The 24,183-nt window shown below is 43.0% G+C and overlaps 1 protein-coding gene across 1 annotated transcript in view; it reads left to right on the forward strand.

The window, feature by feature from the left end:
* Positions 1 to 630: 630 nt before the first annotated feature.
* The window catches only part of LOC145774795 (myosin light chain kinase, smooth muscle-like), a 37,238-nt gene continuing 13,685 nt past the window's right edge, over positions 631 to 24,183 (forward strand). The window contains 24 exon segments of the mRNA XM_082586106.1: positions 631 to 745; positions 2,101 to 2,197; positions 2,465 to 2,610; positions 2,931 to 3,085; positions 11,162 to 11,327; positions 11,409 to 11,545; positions 17,507 to 17,672; positions 18,046 to 18,286; positions 18,870 to 19,102; positions 19,242 to 19,628; positions 19,782 to 20,015; positions 20,193 to 20,373; positions 20,469 to 20,572; positions 20,717 to 20,853; positions 20,933 to 21,089; positions 21,350 to 21,537; positions 21,676 to 21,793; positions 21,869 to 22,042; positions 22,216 to 22,423; positions 22,491 to 22,716; positions 23,000 to 23,119; positions 23,313 to 23,487; positions 23,655 to 23,717; positions 23,923 to 24,052. Of these exon segments, the coding sequence (XP_082442232.1) occupies positions 643 to 745; positions 2,101 to 2,197; positions 2,465 to 2,610; positions 2,931 to 3,085; positions 11,162 to 11,327; positions 11,409 to 11,545; positions 17,507 to 17,672; positions 18,046 to 18,286; positions 18,870 to 19,102; positions 19,242 to 19,628; positions 19,782 to 20,015; positions 20,193 to 20,373; positions 20,469 to 20,572; positions 20,717 to 20,853; positions 20,933 to 21,089; positions 21,350 to 21,537; positions 21,676 to 21,793; positions 21,869 to 22,042; positions 22,216 to 22,423; positions 22,491 to 22,716; positions 23,000 to 23,119; positions 23,313 to 23,487; positions 23,655 to 23,717; positions 23,923 to 24,052 (4,046 nt within the window). The 5' untranslated portion in view covers positions 631 to 642.

Raw genomic sequence — 24,183 nt, forward strand, 5'->3', positions numbered from 1 at the left:
ATTGCAGAGGTTCTCCTGCTAGCTGGTTGAAAAGCAATTGTTGAATAAGTTACGTTTTATTTTTCTGAAGTTGAAGCAGTGATGTAACTGCAAGATGTCATCAGAGAGACGTTGTGTGAATGTCAAAAGTGGTTGGTTTCAAGAGATGTAACACCGTGCATCGGTCGTAGTCAGAAAAGTTTGTCGATGAGTTATGAATCTGTGACATCACAAGTAGGCAAACGCTGCGTCATAACAGCAGACCACAATGTTTTCATGACGTAGCGGATCCCAGTTATGTGTTGTAGCGTGAGGTTGCGGATGCGTCTCACTAGGGGAGCCAAGTAGATTGGCTGGTTGTCGCTTTGTGGCGTTTCAATTGAAATGTCACAATGCTGTTGTCACACTTGTTGTGATGTATTGAAATAAGACAAGGAAAAGGTTATGAGATCACCTGACGACATAAAGCCTCCTTTGCAGGATCGTGGGATTCCACAAAGGAGGCGCTTCCTCCGAGTTGTCCTCTTCATTAAGCGTACAGGAACGTAAGACGTTGTTGCAACGTTATATCACGTTTCATGTCATCGCAGATTGTTAAAAGGATTCTAGAGGATGTCGTGCAATTGTGGCGGGATGCGGTGGCTTAGAACCTGCATCGCGCCAATGCGCGATAATGACAATAAGAGTAGATCAGGTCATAAACCCAAGCTCGACGTCGCCTTGTGTGGGGAAGTGCGATGTCGAGATAAAGTTGATCTCTGCAGCGGTGAGTACAAAAAAGGAAGAAGCTTTTTCTTTGTTGCATCATACTCAACTTAATTTTGATGATTGAAAGACTTTATCCTAAGCAATCAATTTTTTTACTTTTCTGCTATTCATCGCATAACGTCCAGTTGAGAAGTAATCGCTAGTTTTCTTGAGGTTGTGAGCTCTGCAAGCAAAAGAGCTGGCAGGGAGAACGGTGTAAATATTGCCGTAGTTTAGATGTAGGAGTGATGTCATATTGCTCTGAATGTGAGGTCACTTAGTTACCTTTGGTAAAGAGTAGTCACGTCTCTGTGGAGCAATTGTAAACTCAAAGTAAGCGACAGCTTTGGGACTAAAATATTCAGCCCACAAAGTTTGAGAAGCAGAACAATTATACTCTATTCTTTATGACGTCAGTTCAGCAGACCATAACCTCATGGAGGGCCGTAGGCATTTCTCTTCAGAGCAGCTTTTCTTGCCCGGTCGAATCCACTTCTCCAATCGAGCATATTGTTCACTCTCTTCGTCTTCTTCATCCAGGACCTTTCCACAAGCTTCTCCTTCGACAGTAGCGAAAACCAAAACATCTTCTCTTCTTTTCAAATGGCCATATTTGAGGATCTTCCTTTCTTGATGTTTGCCAGCTTTCGATCTTATCTTTCATCTATTTATTCGTGCGTCTCCGTCCAACTGATCTTTAGGACTCTCTATATCCTCAAATTGTCAGCTCCCACGCATTGTCATTATGGCTGTTTTGGTTTTGTTAATTGAGAGACTCATCCAGAGGCTTCGGCAGCTTTGTCGACATCATCTATTTGATAAACCATAGACAGACAAGACAAAGTTATTTTAACTGGTTTAACTTTATGTATTACACACAAAAAATACAACATAATTAAAATAAAATAAACTCAAACGTTTTCGACACGTAGGCTACTTGTGTCCTCATCAGGAATTATAAATCTGCAATATGCACAAAATGAAAACTATAAGATAAATCTGACTACCAGTAAATAATTTTTATTTTATGTATATTGCAGATTTGAAATTCCTGATGAGGACACAAGCACGTGTCCAAAATGTTAGAGTTTATTTTTTTTAATTATTTTATATATTTTTGTGTGTAATACATAAAGTTAAACCCGCTAAAGTTACTTCGTTTTGGCTGTCTGTGGTTCAACAAAGCAAACTATTTCTTGGGTTTATAAATAGCAAAATTGTTGCTGCAAATGTGAAATAACTGATTGATTGTGGATTGTGGAACTTTTAAGGCGCTCACAAAGTTGGACGTTTAACCAACTGAGCTTTTAAACTTATATTCACTGGTACATCTGAGAACATCGATGGTGAAGTTTTCTTTCTGTTGTTGTCCAGATGCTACAAGAAACAGAATGACATCTAATCATCAACACCAGTCACGTGTCCCGGAAGTAGTCTCATCGGATATTTCCACAATATCGAAAGAAGACGTGTAAGTTTTCCTTTCTTGGCTCGTTTGTTGTCAGCAGCAGTGTTGCCAGATATTAACTTTGTGATGGCAAAGTTTGTAGAAGTTCATAGTTCTTCGGCTTTGATAAATTTTACAAAATAACCGAGTTATCGAGACTTTGATTACCGGTTCGCAAAAGGACTTTTATATTTTTACCGGTCCGGCAGTGCTGAAAGATTGAGAACCACTGCTGCGTTTGTTTTGTTGGTTTTTCCTCTTTTAAAATGACTCATACTTTTCCGTTTTCAGCACAAATTTATCTGGCAGCAATGAAAACGTCATGCGATCATCCAGTAACACGTCATCGTCACGTAAACACAGCCTAGTTTCGTCATCATCAACCTCATGTCCGCCAACCACCGACAGCGAAGGATATTCGTCATCAGTGACCGATGGTAAGTTACAACCCTAGGGGTGGTCAGTTAGTGTCCGCCCTTCAATTGTTTAGCATCGGGACATAACTACAACGCGGTCGTGGGTTTCCTGTTGAAGTTTGCAAGAGATAGGTTGCCAGCCATTACAACCACAAACAACTGTAAAGACTTAAGGACTGAGAAGTTTAGGCGGTTTTACTCAATCACGGTCTACCATAATTTGAACGATGTTTTCTCGATGCTATATATTTTTTTGTGGAAGATTTGTTTAAATTCTATTTTATCAGAGGATTCAGCGCGGTCACTTGTGACGTCACAATTCAAGAATTATATTTCCACAGTGTTTGACGTCGAACGTGACGTCACTAACGGACACAAAGCGCAATCGCCTCAGTTCATCAGCAAGCCCCGATCGTGCACTGCCGCAGAAGGGGGAAGCGCGATGTTTGATTGTTACGTGTCTGGGAACCCTCCGCCGAACTTTACGTGGTACAAGGTGAGCCATCATGCAACTGGATTGAAGACTGTTTGTTGAATCATAGTGGTGTCATGACAATACAAACCTATGACCATCAGAGAAAGAGATTTATTTTCATAATGATCGAACAAGATGTATGAGGGATCAACCTAACTATCAGCATAAGGTTAAGTGCTGAGCACTTCATGGACAAAACACGTGTCTATCGCTGTCAATTCGTGCTGCACTCGGCTGGCGAGAGACAAGATATAGGACTGAAGTGAGTATATAGAATTATTGTTTCGTGAGAGAGTTTGCTTTTTTGTACCAAAGACAGGGGAAACACAACAAATACAACAGGGTTAAGCATCACAGCAATGTCTTTTACAATATTTATTCCGCTAAATGGCGGTAAAGAGGTGATATCCAACCCAATATTCATGGCCCATTCTAAGACTTCTGTCGAATCTACAACATTGTGGGGTGCAAGCAATTCTTTTTAGTATTTTTGTTGCGATTTTTCACAAAGCTCTTTTAGAACCAATCATGCCAGGTGCAATGCTGGCCCCAATGATGTCGCAGGCCCACAAGCCAAAGGAGACTGATGGGATGATTGTTTCTGCTTGATGCCATGAAGCAATGGTACAAGATTTGGGAATCCCCTGTCCGCCCCACTAAAGGGTTGAGACCCTATGCATGCTTTGCCAGGGATCTGATGCTTTGCCAGCGGCAGCAGTGGAATCCCTTCGTACCGGTAAGGCAAAAGGTCTTTGAAGTGAAAAAACCGAAGAGATATTATTGAAGAGACTGGTTACGCCTAGACGAATATGACAATCTAAGAAACCTCAGTGAGAAAACATTTTCGAATTGCCACATTTTTATGACGTACCTGATGAAGGACAGGACAATACGTCACTTGGTGATTCTTCAATCTCGGGAGATGTTGCACTTTATTTGTCTTGAATTGCCTTGCAGCTTGATTGACGTCTTTGGGTAATGTTTAATCCAATCAGAACACGCGTACCTTCAACCGGAACGCCCATTATGAATCACATTCCGTTACGCTTCATGAAATGTTGTTTCTTTTATTCTCTTTGCGGAGTTGCCGTTAACGCAAAAGTGGAATTTGAAGGATTGATTGCAAACAAAAAATTACAGGAAGAACTGAACTTGACGCCAAAAAAACGTTAAAACACATCCAAGCATCTAAAAATACAGAATAAGATGAAAATTCCGCGCGAGGTAGACAATGGTGTGGCGCGTTGAGGAATGTACTTGCACTTTGCTGTTTGGGATCCGGTTCGTTTAAATGGACAATTTGCTACGAAGAGGGAAATTTAATCATTTTTTTTTGTAAAAATAATTAAACAAACAACAATGGGTTCAAAACTCACCCAGGACATTCGGGTTGTGCGAGTTCCCCAAAACGACACTTGGTTGATTTGTTAGAAATGACTGCAAGGACATATTAACACAATCTTCGAGCTTATGCGTTAATCCCCTCCTACAAATTTGTTCCGATATTTCATTTTTGACTTTAAATTTTTTTTTTTGTAAATTCTGGTCAACGATTCCTCGGATGAACGTTAAACATTACAACCACTTTAGAACACACTGAACAGCCCGATAAGTAATGAAGCTTTTTCTATATTCAGCTGTTTCAACAAATCAGCTTCTGTCAAGAATTCGGTTGAAATTCAGATCATCAGCGATTGAGATCGATAGCTTGCCAGGTTTTCAAAGTTCAACAAAGTTTTCATCACTTTCAGTGGAATATCAGACGACACCAGTGCATCGATCTATACGTCATCACTGCGGCAATTGTTATCATTTTTGATCACGTGATCAACAATGGCTTTGTTGGTTGCCGCCAAGTTGATTCGTTAGTTTCAAACAATGTTATCATAGTGGAATATTGTGACGTGAAGACTAAACAATGGACGGGCATTGAGAGGCGGGTGACTTGTCGGGCTTTGTGATGAAGCAATGTTGAGGATGGAACGTGAACAAACAAAGCTCTCGCCAATTACTTCCAACGAGAAAGCTTCAATCCAGGCCGCAATGAGACGGGAGGGTCCAACTTTGGATTGAATTGATTTTCTCTGATCCGATTCCCCCCTTTAAGTTCCCCCCACCCCTTTTGTCAAGAGGTTCAACATTTTCTAGCTCCAATGTAAAACGTTACGTAGATTCAACGTAAAATTTCAACGTTACGACGTTTCAAAATTCCATTGCCAAGAAGTTTGCAGAGTTATTCAACTGGGTGACGTCAGCACTTGTGATCGAGCGGGATCGGTGGCCAAGAAAAAGATTCAAATATTAAGCTCCTACCATGGGAAGGATTTTGTGGTGTTTGGTTCAGTGTTTCATTGTTGATTTAAGAACGATAACTTTCACAACTGTAGACGTTTACATTATGATGTCAGAATGCCTGATGAGGGACAACGTATTTCGTCAAGCATGTACACTGCAGTATTGTTCGAATTAATTGAAACTGTCAAGAAAACAGGCTGAATTTGTGTATGTTTGGTTTATTGTGATAATTTAACAAATGTGTATGGTTTAATACTCAATGTGGCCTCTACCTTCATTCAATATTCCACGAACACGGTTTGGCATGGATTCCATTATTTTTTTGCAGTTTTCTGCAATTTTTGGGACCCGAAACCACACCTGAATGATGGCCTCCATGAGCTTCCTGGTGGTGGTGCAGTCCTTCTTGCGTAATCGTGCCTTGATTATGCTCCACAAATTTTCGACAGGATTTAAATCCGGAGAATTGCCAGGCCAATTTAACACAGTAATCTTGTTTTATTCAAAAAGTTATTGGTTTTTCTAGAAGAATGGCATCATGCGAGGTTTGTGAGAAGGAATGTTGGAGAGACGCTGAAGCCCTACCTTGTCAATCAATGTGTAAAAACATCCCCAAAAAGATGTTCTGGGTAAGTTTTAGCCACAGTGGTGTTGGATCACTGTTTCCAGTGGGAGGAATGATGAATTCTGAACCATATATCGATGTGATCACAAAAAAAGTTATCCCAGACCTGCAAAGAGCATTTCCAGAAGGTGGGGGCATTTTTCAGCAAGACCTTGCACCATGCATCCTACCAAAAATTTGTGGAGCATAATCAAGGCACGATTACGCAAGAAGAACTGCACCATCATAAGGAAGCTCATGGAGGCCATCATTCAGGTGTGGTTTTGGGACCCAAAAATTGCAGAAAACTACAAAAATCTATTCGAATCCATGCCAAACCGTGTTCGTGCAATATTGAAAGAAGGTGGAGGCCACATTGAGTATTAAACTATATACATCTGTTAAATTATCACAATAAACCAAACATACACAAATTCAGCCTGTTTTCTTGACAGTTTCAATTAATTCGAACAATACTGTAGTGAGCAAGAAATCGAAGTTTCCATTGACTTGCTCGTCGTCGTATGAGAAGCGTCGATTTTTCGCACCCGATCATCAAAAAAAATCAACAGGTTATCGCTCCTCATATCTTCTAAAGGGTTTCGACGAAGTCTTGTTTTCACAGAATTGCTGATCTGCTAATAAGCCCCCGTTTGTGTCGACTTCTCTGAAGAATAAAATTCGCGTTCATGACGCTGATCACCTGCGAAAGGGCTTGAGACATCTCAGCTTTGCCTCAAGTCAGATACATTCCTTTGATGGTTTCGTCTCTTACGAGCGTCATTGTCAAGCCATCCACTTGAGGCGCTATACACAAACACACCTCAACATGCTTCCATGACCCCTAAGTATCACGTAAATGACTTCTAGAACAATTTGTTGGTAATCTTGGTTCAGTCTACACATTATCCCACCAGCACAATATGTGGATTTGTATTGAATCTTAAAACGCTAAATCTACAATGAGATTGTTTACCAGACATTACTTTTTTTTACAATTCAATTTTGTGAATTTGTGAAGATGTTGTGTTGTCTTGTGTTTCTTTCATTACGTCGCTTTTGCTTTAAATGCCACTGATACAACATCACAAAGTAATCGCAAAAGCACTGACGTCACACACATGATAATTTATTGCGAACTGAACTGCCCCTGACGTATCAGCAATAAACATAAGTGTGTAGTCATAGCAACACAGCTCCCCAATAAATTACTGGACACTATTTGTTCATTGTCGACGCTTGGTGACTTCACTATGAACTTGTGTGACGTTTGTTTTGGCGGCAACTAGGCAAATACATGTTTCAACTTGAGTAAATGAGCCACGAACATGCCGTTCTTGAACGACGAAGAAACAAGATCAAGCAACAGTGGTTCGACTCTCGGGGTGTGCGCTTGAGCAACACACTTCAAGGACAGCTTACCATTCAGCGGCACCTAGTGAATGAAACAATTCACAGACAACAACATTTCAACAATCAGAAACTTCACTCTGTCAATCTCGGTGACCGGCCCTGCGTCAGTGATTCAACGCCTCTACAAGTATGCGAAAGTACCAGGATTAAGCTCTGCAAGAAGCTTTCTCAGTCCGGGGAAGAATCTTTCTCAGTCGGAAGAAGAAGCTTTCTTAGTCCGAAGAAGAAGCTTTCTTAGTCCGAAGATAAAGATTCCTTACAATCAATTCAGCAGTTGCTGAAAAATTGTTCCAATCTTGAATAACGAGAGCTTAGTTGCTTATCGGCCTTGCGCCTTAGGTTGAGCCTCATGTGTAATGTGCTGCTATAATGAAGATCGTTGGCACTTCGTGATGTCATGATAATGAGCATTAACATACACAACATTGTCTTGTGGCGTATCTTTCATTTTTCCTCCCGACCTGCTTGCTCCAGGTGAACACAAGTAGATAGAGGGAGAGAAATATTGCCCTGTAATTATTCGATATTTTTTTAAACCAACTGGTCACACGTTGTTGACGTCATACTAGTTGCTCTAGTGTTGTTGAGGGAGTTGTGTTTAATGTGTGGCACCCTCTCGTATGACCCCTCTTTATCAAGCTATTTAATAAATGAAAGTTTTGATCAAGTCAAGCGATTTGTAAATTCTTTCAAAACACTGTTTTGTCGTCATCAATTGATAATAATCCAACATCGCGCGACGTTGCCGCGACTCAGTAATGAGTTTCCTCAGCTGCATCGAAGCGTCGCGCGCCACAGCCCGAGGCGTTGTTCGCTATGTTGGCTTATCTTCAGCGGTTTGCCTCAAAAATGTGCCAAGCTAGTTTAATCACCGATCCGCAGATATTGCTTCGAAGTTACGTTTTATTTCGTCTAATCGACGTAAACATGCTTTGAGCAAAGATCAACATTTTTTTTGAAGATGATTCAGTTGAGAATTTTTGTTCCAACATTCCAACCTCGACGCCCAACTTCTGACAAACTTGTTCGTCTTATCATTTAAAAGCTGCTATTTTGTCTGTTTGGTTATAAAAATCTTTTAAAGAATTTATAACACTTTCCTGCCTGTGCAGCCAGCCGCGATATCAGACGGCCAAAACAATGAGGTCAGGTCTTCATTGGACAGACAATGCTTTTAAGTCTTTGGTGAACCATGCTCTTATAACAAACAATCGATTCTTGCAATGACTACCTCCTAGCTTTAGGGGGATAAACTTTAACATCTTCATCTTCTCTGAAACAATGATAGAGGCTTTCCGACAAAGCTGACACTTTGATCAACGACTTTTATTTTATTGAAGTGACATTCCCTGCGACAACATACAGCGCAATGCAAATTCTAATTGCAGATGTAACATAACAGATAACAAGAAGCAGCGAACATTGGGAGGAAAACAATAGCACTGCGTGGTGGCCATAGCTTGTGAGCGAACAAAGCGTCATGTTACGTTGAACAAACGTCCTGATATTGTTGTGCAACCATCACAGCGACCATGCAGCCACTTCGTCACGGTCTGCTGCTTCATGTTTCAATTAACGAAACTTCAAAACATCTCATCATGTTGTCGCGTCAACAAAACTTGGACATGGGGCGAAGCTGAAGGTTGAACTTGATTGGAACGTCAAGCGATGTAATATTGACGTTGTGGTGACTCGCTGGCGTCATGTCATGGTTGGCTGGTCGCACTGAACTTGGCCAAATTATTATCTACCCTTTTGGTTTTGTGACGTCATCTTGGTTGACCAATGAGAGCTTAGGTTGACCAACCATGCACAATCGTGATCTGGAAGGTTGCGTTGGTGCAACGTTGTCCAACGTTCAAGCAACCGTATTTTGAAGTCATCTAAATGAGTTGGGGTTCCATAGGTCAATCATGACGTAACGTGATTGTGATGTTGGCTGCTTCAATACGAATCATTGAACCGTGAAGTTCAATAGACATTTCAATCTTCATCTGACCTAGGGAACCATGTGACAACATTTGCGTTGAATCAACGTTGAGAAAATGAAGCAGTTTACCATCGAACAGTGGTGTTTGCTTTCTAACAGCTAACGTTTACCATCGAACAGTGTATTCACTTGAATTCGACATCTTAGCTTTAATTCGACGAGCAACTGCGTCAAACAGATGAGAATGTATTTTGCATCTCGCTGGCGACCGGGCTGGAGTTGAACTCAGACTTTCGGATGTAGTAGAGGTCACCTATGTATTGGAGTTGGAGATCTTTCTCTTCTCAAGAGTGGATGAAAGAAGATTTGGCTTGAGTTCCAAATGCTTGGACGATCGACGTAATGAATAAAATTACCGAAATACCAATCCTTTCAAATATGCTCTGCTTAAACACCCCCCACAGACTATGCAGTTGTCCAGCTCCTGAGGTGTCAAACAGGGGACTCTTCGATAGACAATCATCTTATTGTATTTTCAGCGTTTCAAATGTTTAAATGTTTGCTCATCGCGAAGCTGCAGCATTGTGACGATTGTTGACGTCAGTCTGGCATAATGGATTCTTTCAAATTGCTCGCAGGCGCCTATTACTTAACATACCTGTCATACCTTCCCCGGTCGCTGCATGCAAATCATCCGATCTCTTCAGTCACAATGCCGTAGCATCTACCGACGCTACATCGCATGATTGCCTCATAATCGTCTGAAAACGAATACAAAGGCGCTTTGTATCACAGACTTGTTTCATCAACTGGCTTGTTCTGCGCGCCAACATGTTGTGAGCTTTCGATGCAGATTCCAACTCTTTGTCAAGTAAGTCTTTCTTTTGCTATTACCTCTGCTATTTGTCTTCGATGTTTGATAAACATGTTAGTCGCTCAGGGCTCTAGGGGTTGCTGAAGCACGGAAACTCTCACGACGTGTAGGGAGAAGCCTGGTGAGGAAATTCTGAAGATGCGTGTAGGGTTGTAAAAACCCTACATGCGCATCATGATGGTGCGTGAAACATCAGTGAAGCTTTGAAAGTTGATTCGTTTTTACTTTCGCATTCATCGAATGACCAGTTGCTTGGAACGTCTCCACCTTGTGCTATTTTGAAATCCAACAATATTTTTGCACAACAATCAACATGAGCTTCGGTTTGTCTTCAGCTAGCAACCACTTTCGTCATCGCGTTTGTGACGCACGAGCATGCACGCGAGACAACAAACTCTTCCTTATTTGGCAAGAGCGTTCCGGTAATATAATTGACGTTGCAATGACGCCATCTAGAATATACGTTGCATCGCTGGAACAACACCTCAGGAACAACAAGGATCGTTTCCACCCATGTATGGATAGTGTCTTCTGGTTCACTCTTTTGTTAACAAATTGACGCCTTGTGACGTCACAGAAAATATTTGTGACCTGAAGTGAGCACCCAAGGAGGTGGAGGCGTTCCGTCACTAGCAGCAGTTGATGCAACGCTCGATTGTCTTTCCGCTATGGCGGTCTTCTCTGTCGACTGTTTGGTGACCGGATCCACTTTGTCTGGCTCCTACCCCTCGTCGACTTTATTGTGTAACCGATGATAACGCTAACCTTGTTTTATCTCACGTGTTTATGACGTGAAGTGTTCATGACGTGATGTTCTCACTTATCGTAGCGTGAGGCAAAAATCATGAGTCTTTTCTCTCTGGATCACGTTGCCATCAAGGAAGCTCGACAGATCGCTCAGTCTCCGTTAGACTGTTATGTTGACCTCACCGCGTTAATTGCACCGGAAGTTAGTCTTTGAACACGTACTTGTCATTGCAGGACTCCGTTGAGCTTCACCCATCTGACCGCGTAAGCGTGGGAACAACTTCCGGGAAGTCGTGGTTGGAAATCCAGAAGCTTCGTTTCGCAGACGCAGGAACTTATCGATGCGTGGCGGCTAATAGCTGCGGGAAAGCGTCCTGCTCGGTGGAGCTCAGATTGACAGGTGGGGAGTCCCGAAATAATTGTGACAAATGTCGCTCTCTCAGTGACAACCTCTAAATTGTCTGATTGTTTTCAACAAAAGGAAACTCACAAACCCCAACAGACCAGCCCCCGACCTTCACGCAGCCCCTTAGTTCCTGTGAGGCCTGGCCAGGAGAAAAAGCCATCTTTGAATGCAAAGTTGAAGGAAAACCTACGCCTGCCACCACATGGACAAAGGTAAATATCACAATAACGTCCCGTTGCACGTCATCGTTGCATCATCACTAGCACTGAGCATGACATCATCAGTTTGTATTGTTGCGTTTTAAACATTGTCGAATACATGAAGAACATTTCCAACTTGCAATGAATAACTTAGCACTGACGCATGCATCAGTTGCATCACTGTCGCATGCTCATATTGTGACGTATTGCATTATGACATTCAATTCCATTGTTGTTGAAGGTTGAACTAGTGTTCATGATGTCAGTTTTTCGTTTATTACGTTGCTGATTGTCCTAGTTGATGATTTGTTTGAAGAGGTTGTGAAAGTTGTTGGAGTCCACTTGGAGGGCTACTCTGAGTTGCAGGGGTCTGATGAGCTCTTCCTTTTGACGAACTATCTCGTCACCTTAATCAGTGGCTACGTTTGTGTCTCAACAATAGCACGGACACCCGTGCATTGAATCTATGGATTGTCACGTTACGCCAGACCTTAACTTTGTATACTTGATGTTCGTCAATAACAACTCATCTAACGTTGATCTAATGTACTGTGGCTGGAATCTTTTTTTGTTACGTAATCATATAGCATTAAAGATGCAGTTTTCAAGGACAATGGTGAGATTATGACACTTGCTAAACGTTATTGTGATGTCTAGTCTATCTGATACCATTGTGATAGCACAATGATTAAATTGTTGTGTGTTTGTATGTGTCGTGCTTGAGGAAGCAGAACTTTGGACAGGTTCGAGGAATGCATCACTGACTATGAATGGACGAGCTCTCGTGCGCTCGCTGGATCGCGAAGTCAACGACAATCCACCGCGAACTTGCAGAATTTTACTCTTTCGTTGATTCAACGTTCACGAGCGCCAAAGTGACACAAACAAAGCCAACCGCGCCGGAAGTCACCCTCGTTCTGTGATTCAATCCTCACAAACTCGATTTATCGCGCTGGCCGCGATTAAGCGCCATAACCTGGGTAATGTGGCTTAGGTTAGCTGGATGAGATGTCGCAGATTAGTCTCCAGTTACAGAAAATGATATTCATGTGGCTGCACTGGCTGGCTCTATGAGCGAACAATGACTGCGCATGACTTGTCGCATCGAAGGAGCGAATAGTTCTGTCAAACGATTTGTTTACTTTTGCTCGGATAGGTTGAGGTTCTAGTCTAGGGAAGTCATATCGCCATTGATAGCGCTCAGAGCCGACACTTAATGGTTTAGTTTGATAGTCAGGTGATTTTTAATTTTTACTTCAATTTAACGTTTAGAAAAGTCAGATTATTGTGAGCAAAGTGGTTTCGGTGCTAGGTTGTTGGTATCGCAACTTAAAGCTGGAATTAGCGACGCGGCTTTAGTAGGTACCAGGTCATGGTTGTGGATGGACAAGCAGGAACATTCATCGTCCCAAATGGGTTGGCCGCTTGAACCCGTGTTTTGGACAAGCCCCATTCTGAAGGTGAGTTTACGCTATTATATCCCCATTCTGTCGATTCAGACGCCGCTGATCTTTGTGGAAGCGAATATCACAATGAGGCCACTTGATCGAGAATGTCTTGCTGTTTATTTTTGAGTAGAAAGCTTTTGCAGAATTGACTCTGTTATCTTATTGTTGCCAATCACCAGCTCATAAGTCAATATCGGCTAATGTCGCTGTAACTGCGAAATTATGAAAGAATTCTTAATATATGCCATTTTTTTATTTTCTTACCAGCGTAATACTGTTACGTCACAGTGAAGTGAGCGTTAGTGGTAAATCAATGGAATGTATTTACCCACGCAGCTGTGGAAGGCCGCGTGTTTGCAGAGGTTTTAACTAGTTTGCCTCAAGCCAAACCTTAGAAAGTAAAATCGAACCTCAGCGAATTGAGAACAACGCCAGGCGAGAACTAAGGGTGATAGGTTCGCGTTAGTTTCTGTCAATGGGTTGAATTGAAGCGGCAGTTCTGTGGGTCAGGGTCAGGTCGATGTAAAAATAATAGTTTTATAGTTGTTACTTTTCAAAATGCTGATGAAACTTTATTATCGAGTCAACAACGCATCTGCAGGGAGTGAACCTTGCCAGGAAATTTGATTGTTTGAGGCTGGTTCTGCTGAGAGAAACCGACTTAAGTATTTGCTTCATAAGTGATTTTGTTTGTTCAGAGCAGACTTGTTGACTTTCCCAGGAATCGAAGATCTTCTGCCACGTTATTATGACGTTGACAATGATGTCTTTCGAAGCTTTCATTTGCGACAAATTTTCTAGTTTTGGAAACTTTGCAATAGTTTTGATGTCAAAATCGAAAACTTTCCCTAGAAGTTTGTAACTTGTGAGTCGTTTATTGTTGACGTGATAATGCTTAGTTTTGTTGCTTCTTTCAAAGACGTCAGTCTTGATAGCATGTGAATAATTTTCAGCTTACTTCCCAGCACGTTGGCTCTTGCCAACTGGTGGTCCCAGCAATTATTATGTCGCAACAAAGGAAGTGTTTTTAAACAAAGCCTTCTCCCAACCGCGCATCGCGAAGATGAATTATTGTCCAAACAAGAGATTACAAAATTCCAACGATACTTGGTGGCATGAATATTGTTCTCTTTTAAACAACACTCGTCTGGTTTAGCAAAAGAAAAATTTTGCCAAGCTTCAAAATAATTATTTGTCTTCATTATATAAGTGTTCACATTGATTCATGCTACGATTGGGAAGGTGACCACAGCCCCCTCACCATCAACTGTGAGGGAGGAGCTCTTAATTTAAATGGACCGATCGATAAAATCCAAGTTCAGCTTTTACAACATTAAGTTTAAGATCTTGTCTTGCTGTGGAAGCAAAAGTTGGTTGCTGGAAAATAAATTCTCGAAGCAATAAATAAAATCAGCTGGATGTGGTATCTCTGTGATATGTTCCAATAAAGCTTTGGCCAGGATTAAAGTAATTTTTATGCAATCGCAAAGTTGCATCCTAAGATCATGGATTTGTCATTTCGCAACACCAGAAGTCGGAAGACTAAAGAGCATGAAGCTATAACTTTATCGCTTCTTCTTTCTTCCTACTTTTCCTAATCAGTGCAATAAGAATTCACATCAACAGCGTTGGTTCATGCAATGGCAGCACTGTTGCCATCGTCGGTCTAGTGTTGAATCGATGCAAGAATAATGTGTCCCCACCAGTCAGCTGACTTGCAGATTAACGTGGAATCGACGTCAGACAATGGCGAGTTTGGAGAAACATCTCTCCGGGTGAGTCAACCAGTTCGAGCTGGTGACTTCCTTATAAGGAGCGGTGGATGCCTGGAGTGCATCCAAGCGTGACAGAAACGGCGAAAATAGCAAAGAAAGTTTAAAATTTAGTCGAAGGCGGTCGAGAGAATCGTCGTCGAGTGAACCACAAGCCATCGCGGCATCGCGAGCCAGTGACCAAATTTGAAGTTGCTTGAAGACGGACTGATAGCATTTCCATCACTTGTGACGCAACAAAAGCTAGAAAGTGAGCGAGAAGAATCTCGAACGCCAGAAGCATCGGTGTTGGGAGGTGGTGGTTGAACCACTCTTGAAAGGAGGAACCTACTCTCAACTTGATTGTTGCGAGATCTCATGAGATAATTGTGACGACATCAATGCAGGCCTTGTACCGACAATTTTATTTGAGAAGAAGTTCGAAAAAAAAAAACAGTGAAGCAAAATGTTTGGTGCAACAGAGTTGAGAATAAGTTGTGAGAGAGATATTGTCATCTGCGAGTGAGAGAGATATTGTCATCTGCGAGTGAGAGAGATATTATCATCTGCGATGCCATTGATTTTCAATCTTTTGATCGGATTTGAGATAAACATGACGAGGGTTTCGCTAGCATCAAGTTTCTGGTGTCGTCGAAATGTCAACTTATTTCATTATGGATTGTTTGAGTTCTACAGCGTTACAAACATAAGAAGCTATTTGTGTTATTGAGAGAATTGTTAAGAAAAACGAAAATCTCCAGCTTAAGTTTACTTAAGTCGTGATGGAATGTTGCGTCGCCCAAATATCGACCTCGGCGAATCGTTTCAGACGTCATCGAGACGAGCACTTAGTAGTTGGGTGTGAATTGCTTGTCTTTTAAACTAGGCCATCCTATTCCAGCCTGAGTTGAAGTCGTTGCTTAAAAAACTTATAAAGTTACAGCTGAGTGATAAAAACGGTTTATTGGACCGGGAAAGTTTCGCAGCATTGTAGACTTCGACAAGTTGTTGAGAGTGACAGTAAATTAGAATATTTAAACAAGTGAATAAACAGGAAATCTGCTAGTCGAAACCTGTCTTGTTTTTTTCATTGTTTGCGCGATTATTTAAAAATATATTTCATTTTTTAACGAGTTAAAGCAACAACATAATTTCACACAAACGTTTGTGGCGTCACCTGCACAATTAGCTAGGTTTGTGACATCATAAAGCGCTCGATGATGTCACTTTCACGTTGTTTCAAGGCAGGAAGTCTTAGACACAAAACATTGTTGAGAAAGGATAGTCACAAATAAGCGGAGGGACGATATAGACGTACGGTATTTAATTTTGTCTTAGTCGGATTGTCTTGCAAAGTGACTGTGCGAAGTTTTGCCGCAACAATCTTTGTTTTTGTATACACAGGATCTGTTTAGTGTTGTTTACAAATCTTGCCCTTCTTGTTCAAGGTAAACAGACTGAATCTTGTTTTACGAGTTTTACTGCGCGAAGTCGCCTTTTTGCGCTCGCAAAACTTAAAGATGTCTATGGACTTATCCTGGTGTGATCAGCCAAGCGTGACTTGCCACTTAGTCGGTGTTTGCTCATACTTTGTGACGAAACACAGAAGCTTTCTCAATTGTGGGATCCCAACGTCATCAAGGCGTATGATCAACCCACCAATGTGTTGTGTTTGCTGCGCGTGTTACTTGCCGCTTGTGCACCGTACGGTGACTATAGTCAGAGGTGCAAGGGATAGAAGCCGAAGGGTCAAGATGACCTCTTTGGCAGGGAATGTGTTAAATTGAACTTCCTCCGTTACTTTATTTTGCAGAAAAACGTATAAGGTGGGGCGAGTTGGAACAATGTATATTGCATCGTACTTAGTACTTACAAGTTACAACCACTTTGAATTGCCAGGATTTTTGAAATTTTACGAATTGAAAGGTCGAAGTTGCAACTTGGACATATTTTCAAAATTTTAAACTTTTAACAGTTTAATTTCATTGAAGGGATGCTATTGCATACACCATGATCTAATTTCTAATGCTCTAACTAAAAAATCTCATCTGCCGGACTACTAGAATCGAAGCCTTTTGTCATGCTTCCTTTTTAAAAGTAATTTATCAATTTAAACTTTTACACATGACGCAATAACTTGGTGAGTAGACTGCGTGTCCTAATGGTGAGATTGAGACCACTTTCGCGACGTTCGAAAGAACGTCGGTTCGGCACCGCTCCACGCGGCTGTGTCTCGGCAAAGACACTTTATGGCATGCCAAAGTAATGGAAGCAATAATGTTTAGCTGAGCAAAACTTATAACAAAATAGGAGGAACACCAAGCTGCTTTGTATAAATTTAGGAGGTGGCAGAAACCAAAGCAGCAGCATTCACGTATTTAGCATTTCATTGAGAACTTGCAATGTTCTAATTCGTTCCACGTCTGCATACAATGCTGCCGCTTGACATCCTTCGCCCCGACCTAAACATCTACCTGGCTTTCGACACCAATCGTTGAATCAAAATAACATGTTTAGCTAACTCGGTAGTTGTGCGACTGAGTGCATTGACTTTGTTTTCTACATTTATTTAGGTATGCAGTCGCCAAACTATAAAAGTTCTGGTGTTTTTCTGATTTTTATTTTCTCCTTAATCGCCCGAGTTGTGGCGAACCTACAATTAAATGACACAACTCACCAATTTGAAGCTTCGTTGATGTCTCTTACGTGACCTCATTGTGACGCGGTTTGCGTGACGGTTGTATGACGTAACAAGTATTACAATCGTGTTTCAGGATGGCAAGATTGTGACAGCTTCAAGTCGTGTGCGTATTATGGAAGTATATGGAACACACAGTCTAATCATATCACGAGTAGAGAACACAGATAGCGGAGTGTACACACTAAACGCATCCAACCACGTCGGATCCGAGTCCCGGTCTGGACAATTACACGTGCAAGGTACGTCATGTTGCCATTAGCAACCTCGTTATTTTGTGATATCGGAAATGAAACATTGTGAGAAGATTTCTACCAAGTACTTCCGGAAGTTGCTTTCCCACGTGACGTCGTTGGCAACTTGCCTTCGATACAACTTCAGCGTAGAATAAAATAACAGGTTGCGCATACCTCATACAGCAAACCAGCCTTTTTATATTGATTCAACGTCTGCAGACATTAAATCAGTGAAAAAACGACACGCGAGCTGGCGTAGTGCAACAAGAAAATTGTTATAAGGAATGATAGTTTGGCATAGTAAGAAAGCTCATGTCTTGAACGACCTGCAGTACATCTGCTTCCAACCGGGTTTTAGTTTTTTGCTGATATGTTGCAGACATGTCGTCCCGTGGATACGGTAGTTCCTCACATAGCAGCCCCAATGCTTCGGCCCTTAGTTCCCCATCATTGTCCCCCAAAATGGGAAGGGCGGCCTCGTCAAGGCCGGTTACTGGAAACTCATCGCCTTGGGGATCTGGAGGTAAATCAACTCCTGGAAGAGGAGGAGCTCCTCCAAGAAGAAGAGGACCTGGGTTTATCTTGAGGCCAAAGTCACAGACGGTAGCAGCAGGAGAAAAGTAAGTTTCTAATTTCAACTTGTTTTTTTAAACGTCCCCACCTTGCATTGAAAGCGAGAAAGTTTAATCATCGAATGATCTTCTTTTATTTTTGTTTTGCTTCTTCAGACTTGTCTTTTTCTTCCTTCTGCTGTCCTGGGATGTTTGTATCCTTGGGAAAGTTCAGAACTTCTTCTCGGTAATTCTTTTCTTCAACATCTGCCTCTCATTGTTTTGTAAGTTTGTCTTTGCGTCCCACTGAAAATCTGTTGCATCGCGCCCTTCTTCGAATGTCATGCTTGTTCCAGATCTGGACAGCGCAGTAGTTCGTGGTTGCGTTTATTGATTCTGCAAATCTAGTTGTTATCAAAGTTTCAAATGTCGTAAAATGTAAAAGCTGTTTATTATTTTCTGAAATTAAACCTTTTGTTTTGTCTGCGCACATTTTTCTCTCTTTAGCCACAAAAGAAATTTGTACAAGTAACAATGACATTACGCACTTGTCTTTCTTTCTTTGCTATTTGAACCATGTATGGACATAGAATTCTACTTGTGTTTTCATACTGGTTTGCATAAGATTCCGACATTAATTCTTCCTCCCCAGTTTGTGCTTGAAGTGCACCCTGCTGGGCCACCCCAAGCCCACTGTCACGTGGGAGAAGGGAGGAGAGCTTGTGGATGAGGACAAGACAGACGGACACATCCGGACCAGGATAGACGGCAACGATTACTTCCTGGAGATCGATCAGTGCGGACCTGAGGACGCGGGAAAATACGCGGTTACCGCCCGCAACTCGCTCGGGAAGCAAACCGCCGCGATTGAAGTCACAGTCACAGGTGCTTCTATGACGACGCATGTTAGACGACATAATGAAGCATAAGCAACATCATGATGTAACAGTGCATTGACCGCACGTGCAATTAACCAAATTAGATGCTATTTTATTTAATCGCCTGCACACCAACTACATTGCAGGGACTACAGAGTACACATCTCGTGCCTCCTCGAAGATCACCTCACAGCACGCGAACACAAACGGCAATAACAACATTTCGCGCTTGGACGACAGCATCGTCAACAACAAATCCGGTAGCGCGACCAGCAGTGTGACGTCAGACGACGATCGCAAACCTTCATCCGACTTCACTGCATCCTCCCATCGCAAAACGGACGTCAAAGAATCGCCTACGTCATCGTTGTCGTCATATTCGCGAACGTCAACGTCGCGATCGAACACGTTGCGCGATCGCCACGAAGCCGATGCTGACGATTACCGGCCGAGCGGTCGGTCTGGTCGGAGACGACCCAACGTCGTCGCTCCAACATTCCTACGAAGACTCTCCAGCACTCAAGTCCTTGAAGGTAGGACCTTGATGAAGATCAATTGTTGTATCTGACGAAATGTTTGTTTGATAGTTTATTGTACTCGACTTTGTTTTGTGCCATAATGAGCAACAGGTCGTCGGCATATCCCTCGTCTTTATGATGTTAATAATTCGTTCACGCTTTCTTCAGGTGAAGAACTTCTCCTGCAGTGTGAAGTATCCGGAGATCCTGATCCCAAACTTGCATGGCTCCGGAACGGGTTGGAGGTTGGTATCGACGAAGATGAAGTCTTCACCTCGTTCAGGAACGGAGTGGCCAGACTCCGTTTGCGGGATGTGCACCCCCAGCACGCGGGAGAGTACATTTGCAAGGCGCGTAATGACGCCGGAGTCGTGCAGTGCAGCAGCCGGGTCACCGTCAAAGGTGAGGCTCATGACGTCACCACTCGATGTGATGACGTAGACTTGTTGGTCAATGACTTGGACTAATTTGCAAACACTTCTTTTCGCAATTGCTTTTACAATGTATGTTTGCAGTATTCCAACTTTTAGGTGGTAGCCTAATCTTTAGTGAACAACGATGGCACTTTGTTGTTTCCAGCGAAACGGGTTGAGGTTCGCCCACGTTTTATTCGCGTTCCTGCTGACGTCAGAGCATCGGAGGGTGAAACACTTACTCTCGAAGCTGAGGTGGAGGGGGTGCCCACCCCTGAGATAGTGTGGTCCTTGGATGGGGAGGAGATAACGAGAGGAGACATTTCATTTCACAACAATCTGGCCAGGTGAGCTGGAGGACTTGCTTCATCTTACCCAAGTTTTCACTTCCACTTGACGAGATTGCTTCTGTTTATATTTCATCAATTTGATTCTCGTGCAGGTTGGTCCTCCACAAGGTGGCGCCATCAAGCAGCGGCCAGTACATGTGCAACGCGTTGAATAACGTTGGAGAAGACTCCGTGGCTTGTCGCGTCAGGGTTAAAGGTCAGTCAATTGGAACCTTTATGATTGTCCGACGAAAACTTAAAGTAGGCTAACAATGAGGCAAACAATAATGCTCTATGCGACAAGTCATTGTCGTGGACTCGATGCCACTGGATCATTCCTTCCACGATATTTATGTTCCAGAGAAACGAAGGGAAATCCCCCCTGAGTTCACCGCGCCACTCTCTGACGTCACATCGATCGATGGGGATGACGTATGCTTGCGTTGCATGGTGACTGGGATTCCAGAACCTTCAGTGGAGTGGATGTTCAATGACGAGGTAATGACGTTGTTGCTTAAAGGATTTCTTCTCAAAAGAGGATCGTTGACGCAGGTGATGACCCAACAATGACGTTTAGGTTGTGGAGCCGGAAGACGGTTTGGAGATATCCTACCATGATGGGGTGGCGGCCCTCACTTTGGAGCATGCCACCAGTGACGACACTGGGGGGTACACTTGCCTGGCTGTCAACAGCGAGGGGAGAGCCACCACCAAGTGTCAAGTCAATGTCAAAGGTAAAGCTACTACAGTGGTTGCATTCATTGAATGTTGGTTTATGTCATTTGGAGTGCTCAAAAAGTGAGATTGATAAAAGCAAATATCGTTCCTCGGATTGAGAGCTTCCTCTGAAGCGTGGTTCTGAAGTTAAAATGGAAATTTATTCTCGGAGTGTGTATGGTCGGTTGGCTTTGACGCTTTGTTAACAAACTTAAATATTATCGACCGAGCCATCAAGAGTTGTAACGTGTTGTCTTCATCTTAATTTTCTCTTCAGCTGCAAAGCCGGACAAGAAATCTCCTCCTCCATCCGCCCCCAAGTTCGGATCCACATTTGATGAATATATTCGAATACAAGAGGGAGAGGAACTGACGTTGGAATGTGACGTCCTCGGGTATCCCGAGCCGGAAGTGACGTGGACTGTGAACGACAAAAAAGTGGAAAATGGAAAATCGACGTTTCAGGTCAGGGCGCTTCGTGAGTGCCGCATAGATGTTGGCCAATGGAAAGCAACCGTGGAAACATCTTTCGCCACTTCGTGATTGCAACATTGTTTGACGCGTCATAATGATTCCGTTGTGACGTGTTTTTTTATCGCACAGGACGGAAAGGCACAGATATCCATTCATCCAGTGACGTCAAACCATGGTGGCCATATTAGATGCGCACTATCGAACTACGCAGGAAAGGCGACGCACGAGGCGCGAGTGTACGTCAGATGTGAGTGCTCTGATCGGAGGTTGGTTAGATCTGAGCTTCTTTGATTCTTTGTGGCTGATGTGTTGTCGTTTGCAGCGAAACGGGTCGCCCCCTCTTTCGAAACTCTCCTCCCCCCATCCCTGGAAATCGTGGACGGGAATGAAGCTTTCTTCCAATGCAAGGTCGCTGGACATCCTCAACCGCGCGTGTCCTGGACGCGAGATGGGAGGTCGCTCAGCGTGCTCAGCACTGAAACGTCATACGAGGATGGTACGTCATTGCTGCGTAATTGCAACGTCATCACCACCCTGCTTGTCAGACGGGAACACATTTCATGAGATCATATTTGAAATTGTAGTTGGCTAGTGATTGATTGCGGACGCCATCCGCCTTTTATGTTGATGTCATTCACTTGAAGGTATGATGAGTTTGTTCCTTTACAGGAGTGGCAGCTGTGAGAATCAGGAAGGCTGGGCCAAGAGAGGCGGGGAAATATGTTTGTGTCGCACGGAATCTATCAGGAGAGGCCGAGTCGGTTTGCATTGTTACGTATTTGTCTAAAGACGACACCACAGAACAATCGACCAATCAGGCGCCGACTTTTAGCAAGAAGCTTCAAGACATCGCCTTGGGAGATGGACAGGATCTTCAGTGAGTTTTACTTTATGTTTTAGTGATTATGACACAACAATGTGTCTAATGGGGTGATTGTGTTCAGTCTCGAGTGCCACATCAGCGGCGTGCCTGTACCAGAAGTGACGTGGGAGGTAGATGGGCAGAAGATGGAATCAGAAGACGGCGACGCGCGATTTAAAGATGGCGTCGCGACCATGGTCTTGGAGGACGCGATGCCAGAAGATTCTGGTCGGTACCGATGTGTGGCTTTCAACTGTGCCGGGAAGGCAGACACATCGTGCCAAGTCACTGTCAACGGTAAGTTAAAGGTGACTCGATGGAGCTCACAACTAATTTAGATTGTCCACCAGGCTTATAATTATGACGTTGAACAATGTGACGTCCGTTTGGCGACCGCGAAGCTAGCTTGTAATTATCGGTCATCTGAATCCATCGAGAACTTGCAGTCGCGCAACCTATGACGTAAGCATCGATAATTTCATCACAGTACAAGATGATATTTCTCGAAATGACGTTGTGAAAAGTTATCCGAAGGATGGGAAACGCTGCCAGAACATCTAAGCATCTTTGTTTCTTCCAGCTGCCCAAAAGATCGAGCCGCTCACCATGAAAAAGGAGCCATCTTTCCCGGTGCTCCTGGAGGATAAGACTGTCAAGGAGGCACAGGACATCGTACTTCGATGCCAGGTCACGGGAAACCCTCGTCCCAAGGTGAGGATGACATCTTCTTCCCAACGCATCCTCCTATGCCGGACTAGGAGGAGAAAGCAATCAAAGAATTTATGTTTTTATTTTATTTTTTTACATTCGTTCAAGAGATACAAAGTGATGCTATAACCAACTTGTCTCTCGGGATGCTGGTCTTGAATATTCCTCATCCTCAACTAAACAACTTCCCACACAGATCACCTGGTTGCTGGACGGTGAAGAAATCGTTGATGCGGAAATTAAATATTTGGACGACGGAAACGCTGAGTTATTGCTGACAGAAGCCCTCCCCGAGGACGAAGGGGTCTACACTTGCATCGCTGAGAACATCCACAAACGAGTCATGTGTTCATGCAAAGTTTCCATCGATGGTGCGGATGCTTGTTTATGTGAAGGGATACTCAGAACACTCACATTGAATCAAATTAATAATTTGAAGCTATTTTAGTCAATTGTGTAATATCGTTTTCACGTGGTTGCTAATAAAATATTGCAACAAACTCAACATATTCTTTGACATGTTCCCTACTTCCTGCAGCTCCCCCGAAGGTCCCGAAGAAGAAATCGTCATCCCTCCAACGCAAGCAGGAACTAGCCAAAGGTGAGTCATCTCACCCGCTCATCCCTTGATAACGTCACATACAAATATCGAACTAGTGCGTTTGTGACACAATCACAATGTTGCAATAGCGGTGTGGCGCGGTGGCTGGTACCTTTCCCGGCACAGTGTGCCGCGACAACCTCACTCAGCTTTATGTGAGGTTGGATTACAGAACTTCTCACGTTCATTATTTGTTCATGTTCAGCTTCAATTGACGTGGTGACAACATCATCATCATCATCTCCTCCGAAGTTTATGGAGGAACTGAAAGATTGCACAGTCCAGGATGGAAGCACGGACTTCTCGCTCTCCTGCCGCGTCTCAGGTACGCCATCTGTGTTCGCTCACAAGGAACAAAAGTGTTCGCTGTTAATCTTTCAAAGTTTCTTATCAACAATGCTCATAAAATTTACGAGGGCTTCACAGAATCGTTTGCGTCGCGTAGAGGATACTAATAGTCAACTCA

Source organism: Aplidium turbinatum, chromosome 7 (genome assembly GCF_918807975.1).
Source record: "Aplidium turbinatum chromosome 7, kaAplTurb1.1, whole genome shotgun sequence".
Classification (NCBI taxonomy): Eukaryota; Metazoa; Chordata; class Ascidiacea; order Aplousobranchia; family Polyclinidae; genus Aplidium; species Aplidium turbinatum.